Source organism: Hetaerina americana, unplaced genomic scaffold (assembly GCF_022747635.1).
Source record: "Hetaerina americana unplaced genomic scaffold, ioHetAmer1.1.p SCAF_8, whole genome shotgun sequence".
NCBI classification, from domain to species: Eukaryota; Metazoa; Arthropoda; class Insecta; order Odonata; family Calopterygidae; genus Hetaerina; species Hetaerina americana.
Window position 1 is genome coordinate 7,570,140 of NW_027287427.1, and position 12,690 is coordinate 7,582,829.

Consider the following 12,690-nt stretch of genomic DNA (forward strand, 5'->3'; position numbering starts at 1 on the left):
ATATTACAAAACATAGTTTATATACCCGCTTAGAATTTATGGGGGGCGCCCATTAAAAATCGTGATGACACGAACTTATTACGTAATTTTTTGCTTCTTTCATAGTAGTTTGTTTTGTTGCGTTTGATGCAATGATATAACGTTAAAGGGAGTAGTGGAGAGGGCAATTATGAAGCTGCCTGTGCGTGTGTGTCATTACAACAGGGTTATTATACCCTTCGTCAGGCATTCATCCACTATTACAGATGATGCTCGCCGTAAGTTAGCGGAAGGACCTGGTTTAGAAGATTTTATAAATGATGATGTGCAGAAATGGGATGACTACGAAGGGAAATTGCGACGCGAGAAGGGCGAATCTGAAAGATTACGTCTGCCACCTTGGTTAAAGACGAAAATACCGACCGGACCGAATTATTCACGCTTGAAGGATGATTTGAGGAAGCTAAAATTGCATACTGTGTGCGAAGAAGCCCGATGTCCAAATATTGGAGAATGTTGGGGAGGTGGAAAGCATGGTACAGCTACCGCAACAATCATGGTAATCTATCATTAAAACGTTTCATTTAGTAGTTAGGAAATATACTTTAGATATAAGTATTCTATCGTAGTGTCATTTCGATCAAAATACCTTATTTATGCACCTTAGATTTCCGCACTTATCCACTTGCGGTTAGTAAGCGTTATCCAAGTTTTTGTGTAACTTTGAGTGACTCTGGCTCACTAGGCATGACGGTCTTTCTGTTTGTAAAGGTTTTATCGTGTGGTTTTATTCATTCCCGTTGTTATATTTCAATTTACGCAATAATAATAATAATGGAGTCAGCCAATCTTCGTATTTGAATCCTACAATTTTAACACTTTCTTTTTAAAATTGAATGATTTTTTTCTTTGGAGCCATGGAAGATTTGAACGAGTACATACTAAGCTTTTCGCTGATACTGCCATGTATAGTAATTGAAATATTTTATCTTTAAGAGTGTCAATTAGGGTTTTTCTTTGTCATGGAAAAATGAATAAGATACACTAGGAATTAGGACAAAGTATTTAAATTAACTAATCACCGTAATGATCTTTCATTGAACTCCATTCAAGTTTACTCTTTCTAAAAAATAATGTTATCCGGTAGGTGATTCATCTTTCATGATATTTTTGAAAATGAATTGTGAAAACAAGGATTTTGTTCTAAAAAAGTACTAGGCTGTTTTTTGGAAAAACTTTGGTGCAAAAGAGTGATGTCTTATGGGGAATATGAATTAATTGGAAAATGAAATATTTGAGTAAGAAATTTAACTGTCCTAACGATTATAAATCTATAAGTTTTGGAAGTTAATCATATGTGAAAGAATGCAGAAAGCATCCGGTTCTAGGATATTGTTTTTTTCATTCTCGGTAGTTTTGTTGTTAAATAATATTAATAGTGAAAGGATAGAAGTCATTCATGTATGAGGTGGTACTCGAATCAATGACCTTTAGATTAGTAGGTAGATTTGAAATAGTAAATGACTTAGTCTTTCTGGTGCAGTGGCAGAGGATCAGTATTTTGTTTGTAATTTACGCTGCAGAAATCTATGCTTTCATGCGTATGTTAGATATATAGTTGTGAACAGTGAGTAGCTTTTAGAGGTTTTGCTAAATAGTGTTTCATTTTTGTACTTTTCAAACTATTGATCATTAATTTCTGGGGCCCGAATGCACCACAGGTCAGAGCTAAAGTAAATGTTTGGACTGAACAAGAAGGGGTACATAATTGCAAAGTTATGTCACTCCATACATCCCCTCTTTAAATATAGAAAATATGCATAAATTTAATGAAAATGACCATTATCAGTTTAAAAATTAATGTTTTGCTAAGTGGCAAGTGAAAGTAATGAGCTTAAAACAAATAATAAATCTAGTCTTGCTGGCCTGCAAGTTCAGATTTACCAAATAAACCTTTGAAGTTGGACTACGTGGCATATTATGAAATATAACATGAAATGATTAAGTGGGGAAAGCTATTGTAGCCAAGTAAATTTTTCACCATATTTAACTAGGGTCGAAATGTTCTGTTAATTAAAAATATTATGAACATTAGCTTGTTTTGATATCCTTCCAAACTAAAGATGGATGTTCACCAAGGGAATATTTAAATGGTGACTTTATAATGTGGTACTAATTCTTGCAGTTACTTGGTGATACATGCACGAGAGGTTGCAGATTTTGTTCGGTGAAAACAGCTAGAAAGCCCCCGCCACCTGATCCAGAGGAACCGAAAAATACGGCTGAAGCAATTGCTGCATGGGGCCTGGATTATGTTGTTTTAACATCTGTGGATCGTGACGGTAATCAAAGATTACACTCATTTGCCGTTCATGATGTGCAGTTTTATTAAGTTTAATTTATTAGAGAATAATTTAAATTAATTAATAAAATTATATTTTTTCTTGTTAGTAAAATGTTTATTGAACCACATTATACTTGGATTGTGACTCAACATAAAAAAATTGACTTGCAGATCTTCCAGATGGTGGTTCAGAACACTTCGCCAATACTGTGAGGGAAATTAAAAGAAGGTAAATCTCTTTGGTTGACTCCTCTACAGAAATATTAGTCACCTTTTATGTCTGTAATTACCCCTTAATTAAAATATTTAATGATCTTAAGACACTTTTAGTTATTGTAAATGTTTAGTTACTGTTGGAAGGCCATCAGCCTCTTTGAAAAGCTGAGAGTATCAACATATTATCTCCACTATCTTCAACTCCAGGTCATTAAAATATTAAAAAACTAGCAACCTATTCAGCATATTTAATTATCAATTTCGTAAGCATTCATAATTTTTTGCAACATTTCATACATGATCAATTAAAGAGAATAATGCGAATTATTTATTGAGTGATTTTTAGTAGTGAAGATGATTTAGAAGATATTTAGTGATGTTTTATCAATTGCAAATGTTTTAAAATGCATACTCTTTATGTCATAAGTGTTTTATATCAGAATTATTTATGTAACCTATTGAAACCGGAATACATTTTTTGTTAATCTTCATTAAATATTTTCAAATGCATTTATAGTTCTGTTTCCCCCTCCCCCCTCATGTATGCATGCTGCATTGACCCTGGAAACTGTACTGACAGAGGCAATGATAATGACTCCTGGTAGAGTCACCTATCCCAGATATGTCAAAGGGTAGAAACCAGACAAAAACTAATCTTCAGAACATCTGTTCCTTAGGGAGTTGGATGCAAATCATCTGAATATTGGATTGTTGGAGTGATATAGGGCAGAGGGGCTGAGAGTCAATATAGGGCAGCTATAGTACTGAATATGAAATTGGGGAGAAGTGTAGTGAACGTGGAACAGGAATGACAGAATATTAATGGTGGAAATAAGAGAATACCAGGCCAATCTAAGCGTAATCCAGGCAAATATGCAGGCAAGCAGTCATAGGTACGAAGGAGTTGATAACATGTACAATCAATTGGATGAAATATTTGTGGATATACCTGAAAGAATAGATGGTAAAATGGAAATATAGTAGTAATTATTAGAACTATAATTGACTTTTGTTTAAATGAAAATTGTTTTTCCCTAAATTTTTGATTTTGTTACATTATAAATTATTTTTTCTGGCTAGGTTTATTTATATTTTAGTGTAGTCTTTGTTACAGTTTGTGACGAATGAAAATGTGTAATATCCTATCCTAATATAGTAATCCATATCCTTGGCATGCATTTCATGCATTGCTAAAGCTTAGGCTGGTTTTATGCATATGCTATTGTTTTTGTATCTTCCTACGCAACTGCTTGGACTTCCATTGCATTTTTGACCAATTTTTCTTCATTTCCTTTCAATGGTTGTTCATACCAGGAAATAATTCCTCAAGCTGCACAGTTTCGTTGAACATATTGTTTACTCCATGTTGATAGTGATTGTATGAGCGGCTTCAAAAGTGATTTTTGAGCAGCAGTTAATTGAGTGCCATTTTTCAGTCTCACAATCAGAAAATTCATCCCTTGAGTCTGCTGATTCCTTCAGCCTGGTGTCCCTCCAGAATATCACCTCTCAGATGTGGGAAATTTGTTTTATATTGAATATGCAAAATTAAGTATTGAATATATTCTTGAGCAAACACAATTGCGGGTTTAGCATTTTACTTTTTAAATTTTTAACTCTCTAACTTTGATGGGTTACTATTTTACAGTCACAATGCAATAATGAGGTTTGAATGAAAAACTTGTTTCAGGATTCCTTCATTACTAGTGGAATGCTTGGTGCCAGATTTTCGTGGAGATCTGAAAGCAGTGTCATGCATTGCTGCCTGTGGTCTTGATGTTTATGCACATAACATTGAAACAGTTGAAGCTTTAACTCCATACGTCAGGGATAGGCGTGCCAACTATAGGTGGGTGTTGATCTTTTGCTCTTTTGCTTATAAATGACAATTGATTTTATTGCAAGTATTTGATGTAAATTTAGCAGTTTGACAAAGTGCCATTAAGTTGTTGAGTAATATCCTGTTTGTGGTAAAAATTGACAAAATCTCTTCTCAGAATGTCACATGACATCAATATGCATAGACTGAAGTTGATGTGCATATAATACTGATTGAAGACTTGGTAACTTCGTGAGCTGCTGTTCAGAAGGCCAGAATTTGACACTGGTTAACTTTTGACATCCCTAGCTTAGTTCAGATGACATCCATGCAACTTCAGTGATTTCTCGTACTTTTAGTCGGTGATCTGCCATGGCCATTTTATGCAATTTTGCAATAATTTTTGGGGTAGTGGCACATTTTAACCAACTACTGCATGGCTCATCATCTAAGATGTCCTGGCCAAACTTAAACTCATTTGTCCACTCGGCAACAGTTGAATATGAAGGAACAGAGTCCCCCTGAGTGTTCTGAAAGTCAGGATGGATTCCCTTTGCTTTCATACCTTTCTTTACAAAGTATTTGATCACTGCTTGAATCTTATTTTTTTCCACCGCCATAAATCACTGCATAGGAGCAACAACAGAGAGGCATCCACACCACATCCCCTCCCAGCGCACTGTCGCATTGTGTGTTTACCCATAAAGGATTACTTATTACTTCGGGGAAACTCGTTGTGCTAGCACTGACATCTGGTGGTGATTCTGAGAACCTTTCTAACTACCCTCCTACTAATCTTTCTGTTGTTACAACATCATATCACAAACGCCTTTGAATTCAACTCTATGCTTGTTGTATCTACTTCTCTAAATCATTAAATTCTGTCAATCATTCCCCTCTGGTAAATCTGGTTCACCTTTGGTACCTCTGGTGTCTTTTGGAATACCACACGACAGCATTCTTGGACCCCTTCTGTTTTCACTCTATGCGGACAACATTATTGTGTTTATCATCCCGCCTTCATGTAACATTTTGCTAATGTCTGCAAAATTCTCAAGCATGTTGACAACTCCTCTGATACCCAATACCTTCAATCCATTCTCTCTTCGGCAAATGCATAGTGCTCAAAATGACAGTTAAGTATGAACCTTCAAAATCAGCTGTTCTGACCTTTTGATTCAAATGCCAAGCCTTAACGCATTCTTACACCCTCTCACATAACCCCATCCGCTGTGTAAGATCCCACTTTAATTTTTATGAGAAAGTTATCTTCATCAAGCAAATCTACAAAATTATTCTTAAGAGAATCGTCGAAGTATGCCTTCTTTACTGCCACAATGATATTCAGGATCCTCTTGCTCTTAGAATGTTATATTTTGGCTGTGTCCTACCCATTTTAGAATACTGTGATCCACTCAGGTCAACCACCTGCCACTCAACTTTAGAGCTAGTCAACTGTTATGTTAATTTATTTATTGCCATCACCCATCATCGCATGTCCTCCAGCAGATATTCAACTACTTAATTAATGTCATCCTCCTTTGGAAATTCTCACATCTCCCAGTGCTCTACACCCTGATCTGATATGAAGTTCTTGAGGAGCATTGCAAATGGATGTCTCCACTCCAGTGACCTTCTTCCTCTTTTTACAGTCCTCCTTGGCCCATGCATAACAGTAATCTTCTACGCTTGCCAAAATTCCACCTTTCCATGTCCTGGCATTCCCTTTCCTACTGTAATCCCATCATATTTAACTCCCTGCCCACGCAATTGCCTTCCCTGGATCTCTTCTATGTATTCTAATGGGGGAAGAATAATGAGTGTAATGATACATACTCCGTAAACCTTGGAACTATATACCTAAATTCAGATATGAAATTTGCTGGAATCCACAACCTCTAATACTCAATTAATTTCATTTTATCGAAACGGAAAAAAGTGAAATAGTCTCTCTCGACCAAATTTTTTTGCACACCTAATATGAAACAATTTGCTATGCATATTAAAAATATCAAAGGTACTTTTCATGTATTTACTTGTCTTCAAATGACAACTGTGTTATCATAATGTGGGCAAGTAACCGTTCTCTAACCATTTTTGTAAAGGATTTAAACAAATTGTCATCCAGTAAATATCATTTATAAATTTAATGCAATCATGTTTGAGTTTGAAAAGTAAAAAATATCTCAAAGTTTTCATGTAAAACTTTGCAATGGTGTGAAACTTCATCATATACCAGAAATTATATCATACGTCTAACGTTTGATAAGCCAGTAACTTCTTTGAAGTTGATTATTTTATTTTTACCATTGAAACTTTGACCACTCTGACCAATACAAGAAGCAAAACCTTGAACTGGAACTGGCCTGTCACTAGATAGTATAAAACTTTATTTTGAAGTTAAAAGTATGACCAATTTGTATGATGAAATTTTCTAGGCAATCCTTGTTTGTTCTTGAAGAAGCAAAAAAGTTTGAGAGTGAATTGATAACAAAATCTTCAATAATGCTGGGATTGGGTGAAACTGATGAACAAGTTTTACAGGCTTTGAAGGGTAAGTCTTGGATATGTAATGTTTTTTAAATAATAGTTAAATCATGTTGAATGGTCTTTATATTATATCTTCTTGCTGTGTTTCTTGTCGAAAACTGTTTCTTGCTCACCTTTTATTGTTTTGACTTTTAAAATATGCCACCTAAAATCACAGAAAAGGGAGATTGGTAAATGTAAATGAAATAATTACAGGTAACGTATAGCTGGGGGGTCAGGGTCAGTCTTTGGAGTTGGGGCTGATGATGAAATTTATGTTGTGCTTCAATGTGTATTTACTTGAATGTGGGGCATGATTTTGGGTTTTATTGATGATAATAGTATAATATAAAAATTGTCAAAATTATATCAATTCTATGTTATCACTAGTTTTCAATACTTAGTTTCTGATTACATATATTTCTGGAGTAACATTTTGTGTTAGTGTTATGATTGGAATAACTAGAGGTATGTGAAGTGTAGGTTTTATTAATTTCAAAGTGATTCACTTAAACATCTGGTGAGTCGACTCTCTCATAAAATATCTTAAGCTAATAATAATGCCATACATACAAGATATCTAGCTATATCAAATGCCTTTGATAGGAAATGTACGTGTATCGTAATTGTGTTTATGCTTTACTGCATTAATCGTGAAAATTATACAATAAACAACAATACTACTTTTAAAATATGATATATAAATTTAACATAAATGTGTTCAAATCCTATATCTATCTTTCTTTAACAGATCTGAGATCTGCTGGTGTGGATTGTTTAACTTTAGGCCAGTACATGCAGCCAACAAAAAGGCATCTCAAAGTTGTCGAGTATGTTACACCTGCAAAGTTCAAACACTGGGAGGAAATGGGAAAGTCTTTAGGGTTCATGTATACAGCTAGTGGACCATTGGTTCGTAGCTCTTATAAGGCAGGAGAGTACTTCATAGGGAATATTCTTCGGAAACGAAAAGAGGCTTTAAATTCATAACAATAAAAACCAGGTAATAGAATTGTTGGTAATTAGCTGTGTTGTTTTGTTTGTGTCTTTCTTTGCTACTATGATAAATCTAAATGAAAACTTGTCTGACTTTTGAAAGAAATCATTGACTGTTGCTCTACACATAAGACTTGGTGCACTGTGTACAAAATGGTAAGAAAATTAGATATATTGTAAAGAATGGAGAGGTATTATAGTAAATTATATTTTTCTGTTATGTAAACTACCTACATTTGATCCTACACCAATTTTATAAAGTTATTTTATTGATGGAAGAAATATTTTGTTGTTAAAATTATTTTGCTATTAAAAGAAAAATTTTGAGGCACTCATAATCCTTTTAATTTCTTTTGATGAAGCGACATATTATATGTAGACGGATTGATGTGAAATTGTTGTTTATTGTTTGTTTTATGTCCGCTTAGTGATTCAATAAATTTAGATTTCATATTATATTGCTGTAGTACACGTAAGAGGGAGATGATTTTAACAAAATGTGCTTCTGATTTGTGTGATTTAAGTGTGTGTTGTCTCAATAAAATTATTTCTGTTCTATGAAAGCAGCCAAATTAATGCCAGAACTCAATCAAATGCATTAATGAAAACATATGTGAGATCCTATCACTAAAAGAGTCTTCCTTGAGCAAAGTTGAGCTTACATGCTCAACATGACGATCATATCTGTGAAGCATACATTCATCTGCAACCTTACATGGGACTACTGAATTCAGTGTGATGACTTCTTTCGATGAGAAAATTGTTAGTATGAAAATGGGATTAATGTTGTAACAAGAAGTAGACTTGATATAATCTAGAGGGAAGTATAAATTACAGTGGTCCAAATGTTTAAGCATTATTTAAGAACAGGAGAAACATGGGCAAAGAAAAAAGTACAGAGATCTGGCTGTTGGATACTTCTCTTATCAATAAATTAAGTCCACCAATGACTTAGTTATAGAGGAAATACTTTTGATAGGCTCACGAAAGAGGTTCAATGTCAAAGATGACACCTAGGTCTTTTTGAGTTGTGACTGTGGGAATTACCCGATTTTAAGTTTTATAATCATATCTACAAAGTAATTTATGAATGAAAGAAAGTTTTTCATCAAAATCACCTATGGATCATTGCATTTGTAGATCATCTGAATATCTTTCCATTTTCCCTCTTCAAGTGCCTTTGTATACGTCACAGTGAATACTATATTGCACTATTGCCTCTCAAAAACAAAAAACTCATTAATGTTTAGATCTCCGCATGCATGTAATGCACTGACGAAAGGCCTACCTGCCATCAACCCATTCCCAACTCCTCATGCTGTTCATTCCTGCTGTTTCTCCTTCCTAATTTTCTTTAACTCCCGCCCTCCTCTACTTCTCATTTTGTCCCCCTCATTTATGTAAAACAAACCTTGTCTTTTATGTAATGCATTGAGTTTTTATAGATATCATTTTATTCATTGTTATGTGTCCTATTCAATTGGCACGATTCTGTTTTAGGACCAAATAAATGCCTCAAATAAATCATAGCGTCATGGGAAGGGTGTGAATGGTTCAGGGTGGGAGGTTTTTACTGCGAGGAGGCTTTGCCTGGTGGTGGAATGCGATGTTTTGAGGTGGAGGGGCAACTGAAGGAAATGAGGATGGAATTGCTGTGGTATGGAGGGATTTGTATAAAGATGATTGGCGGAATAAATTCCATAGAGTTAGGAGTTCGAGTTTCTCCAGCATATTGATGATAAAACCATCCTCCATGTGAATCGGTTTGGAAATCAATCCAGTGATCTCATTCCATTTGAATTGGGGAAGAATGGCATCTTATCTACCGTTGAGCAAACCAGGTAAAGTAGTAAAATTTGTAATGCATTACTGCATTATATTACATACCACTTGTTACATCTCTTCAAAATTGAGAAGGTTCAATAAATGTCAAATTCATGAGAAGCAATTGAGTACTACCATTACTGTAAATAACTGTAAGGAGACTTACTCACTTATAATATAAGATTGCATATTCAACTGAGGAAAATTGAGGAAACTGCCTCTGAAATCGTGAAGCTGTTGGTGAGCTGTAGTGTTTTTCATCAGGGCCTTCCCAAGGTTAATGCAAAGGACAACCTAACAAGATTGCCCTTTTCAAATGCCTGTTCACTCGCATGCCCCTCTTGGGTTTCTCCTATGGTGCTTGAGAGAGGTCAAGTGGAGTGGCCCCCACTCAGGCAGCGGGAAGGGGCACTGTGTGAGGAAGTCCTCGGGGAGGAGAACAATGTGAGGCAAATTTCATGGGGTTTCTTTAGACTTGCAATTATTTTGTGGATGCTGGTGTGCTAACCTGCATTCTTCATAGGAACCATGAAGAAGAGGACTCAAACAGAATAAGCGGTAAGAAACTTGGATTTGCCAAGAACTGAAGAGTTGAATGAATGCTTCAAGTCACTTAACATTAGACAGGCTCCCAGTGTGGGCGTAATTGCGAGGTTAGGACCCTTGTATGAACTTAACTATGCTCGCACAGAATTTGCTGTTCTTTTGAGGGGTTTTTATGTATACTTATGCGTTACATGGTGCTCTATGGTTCCGAGGATTAAAACATTGGCAAAGTGGTCCAGCGAAGAATAGAAGCCTTTGAAACATGGTGCTAGAGGAGAATGCTGAAGATTAAATGGGCAGACAAAGTAAGGAACGAGGAAGTATATTGAAGAGGAAAGACCAAATGGAGAGAAATCTACGGCATAGAAGAAATAGATGGATTGGACACCCATGGAGGCACAATGGATTGATTAGGAATATTATAGAAGGGAAGATTCCATGAGGAAGACCAAGAGACATGTGCATAGGATAAATTAAGGACATAAAACAGAGAAGATCAGATCAGAATGATAAATAATGTGTTTGGAGCTCATTCCTGAGCTACCTCCTATGTGCCATTAACTTTCAGTCACAATGGCAAATGGTCTAACGAAATAATTCTGCTGTAATCGGAGCATGATATAATGAAATTCAACTTATTTATTCAATGATTTTGTTAAAATTTAATGGAAATTTAGGACCATATTTTTTGTTCCACTGCGAATTTATTTTGTAATAAAATCCATCAGTAAAGTGTAGAAATCCGAGTTCTAAAGAGAATAAAATGTAATGGAGACTTAATAAAACAGGTTGATTTATGGCCTATTTAAGCTGGGGCAAACTTCATGTGATTTGTTCAACTTGATGTTTTAAGGTAAAGATATGTTTGTATACATTTTTTGATCCTCTCATGGTATTGTAATTTTAAGATATAACTTAAGAGTGTAGAAGATGTTCAATAAATTCTTAAAAGTAGATCACAAGTTTATTCTGCATATCCATTTTGTCATAAACAAGTGGATTTGAAAGCATTCGAATCAGCGATGATAGAGGTTGTATATTTTTACTAATCTTTCAATTATATTTCGGCAAAAATTTAATATTTGTCCATGGTAATGCGAGCGCCCTTAATAACCGCACAATTCTATTATGAACGTATGGATATATCTTATCCTGCAGCGCATGCAACTCAATCACACGACTTATTTACTTTTTTTGCATATACATCAGGATACATTGATCAATTTTCAGTTAGATGTTGCATGTCATCTTAGCTACAGGCAAAAAATATTTTTGTGTTATTATTTGGGAAGATTCTAAAATTGTTTCAATTGATTTGAGTATGAGTCGTGGAAAATAGTATCAGAATCAAATCACGGGAGGACGTATCGCACATTGACATTTTATGTCGTTTTTCTATCTGTCCGAAAATCGATTTTTTCCGGTGTTGGTTTCTCATTGAATGATTGTTTCAATATTAATATTACTTAATTAGACATTAGTAGAGATGTCTCTCGAATATTTTTATCGTCTGGTGGATAGTTTCTGAGATATAGCCCGGAAAGTGAGAGCGGGTCGTGTCGAAACTACTCGAATCTCACAATTTCGCAGCTAATGGTGCGTGTTGTCATTTGCTGTAGCAATTCAAACTATTTAATTATGTCTGCCTCTTGGGAAATCTTATTTAAATAGACTTGATTGCCATGGATGCCGTTGACACTTATTAAGGAGCATTTCACATCAAATAGCAATTAAATCAAGATTCCCATGATCTACATGCATCAATTTATCGAATTTATTATAACTTTTGCAGATCATGAAGTTTTTTAATTTAACTATAGGAATTAAATCAATTAACAATAAGAAATGGAAAATAGTTAATGTAAAATTATCAAGTATGCTCATTAAGAAACCAATTTTTCAGTTGATGAAACGAAAAGCTATTCTCAAGCGTTTGACTTCTAAATAGTAAAATACAGTAAAACCTATTGAGCCTGAGTTGGGTGACCATTTCTCGGCTGAAATGATGGCAACCATGACTCTGCATGAAGTTGGGTGTTATGTCTGAAAGGAGAATTATTCCAAGGAATGGATCGCCGAAGTGACTCTTCTTTGATGGGGATGTACATTGCACCCCCCGAAAAAATATCTTATCGTTCTTGTCCGGAGATAGGCGCAGCGGCGAGTCTCCGGGAAAGGATGCAAGTTTACTCCGATGACATGCTGTATTCAAAGGTCTTAGTGTGAAGAGGAAGGTGTTTGGGGAGGGAAGGAGATAGCTCAAATGCGGAAGATGGACATTTTCGATGGGCTGTTCCTTCGCAGGAGTGCAGGGCGAGGAAAAAGAACATGTGAGGTGGGGAAGGATTGCCGTTCTTGACATAGCTAATGTTGTTGGATTGGCGAAAGGCTACTTAACAACAGATTTATAAAGGACATCTGGGCTGGATCGTGATGT

General features: G+C 35.3%; 1 protein-coding gene across 1 annotated transcript; it reads left to right on the forward strand.

Moving 5' to 3' along the window:
* Las (lipoyl synthase, mitochondrial) lies at positions 1–11,177 on the forward strand. The gene is made up of 6 exons (XM_071596538.1): positions 1–538; positions 2,165–2,321; positions 2,495–2,552; positions 4,230–4,388; positions 6,797–6,912; positions 7,639–11,177. Exons 1-6 carry the CDS (start codon positions 170–172, stop codon positions 7,875–7,877), a joined length of 1,098 nt encoding a protein of 365 aa, XP_071452639.1. The 5' UTR covers positions 1–169; the 3' UTR covers positions 7,878–11,177.
* Positions 11,178–12,690: the final 1,513 nt, after the last annotated feature.

Coding starts and splice junctions, on each gene's coding strand:
- Las (XM_071596538.1), top strand. CDS start 170: ATGAAGCTGCCTGTGCGTGTGTGTCATTACAACAGGGTTATTATACCC. Junction 539..2,164: donor CAGCTACCGCAACAATCATG/GTAATCTATCAT, acceptor TAATTCTTGCAG/TTACTTGGTGATACATGCAC. Junction 2,553..4,229: donor GTGAGGGAAATTAAAAGAAG/GTAAATCTCTTT, acceptor AACTTGTTTCAG/GATTCCTTCATTACTAGTGG.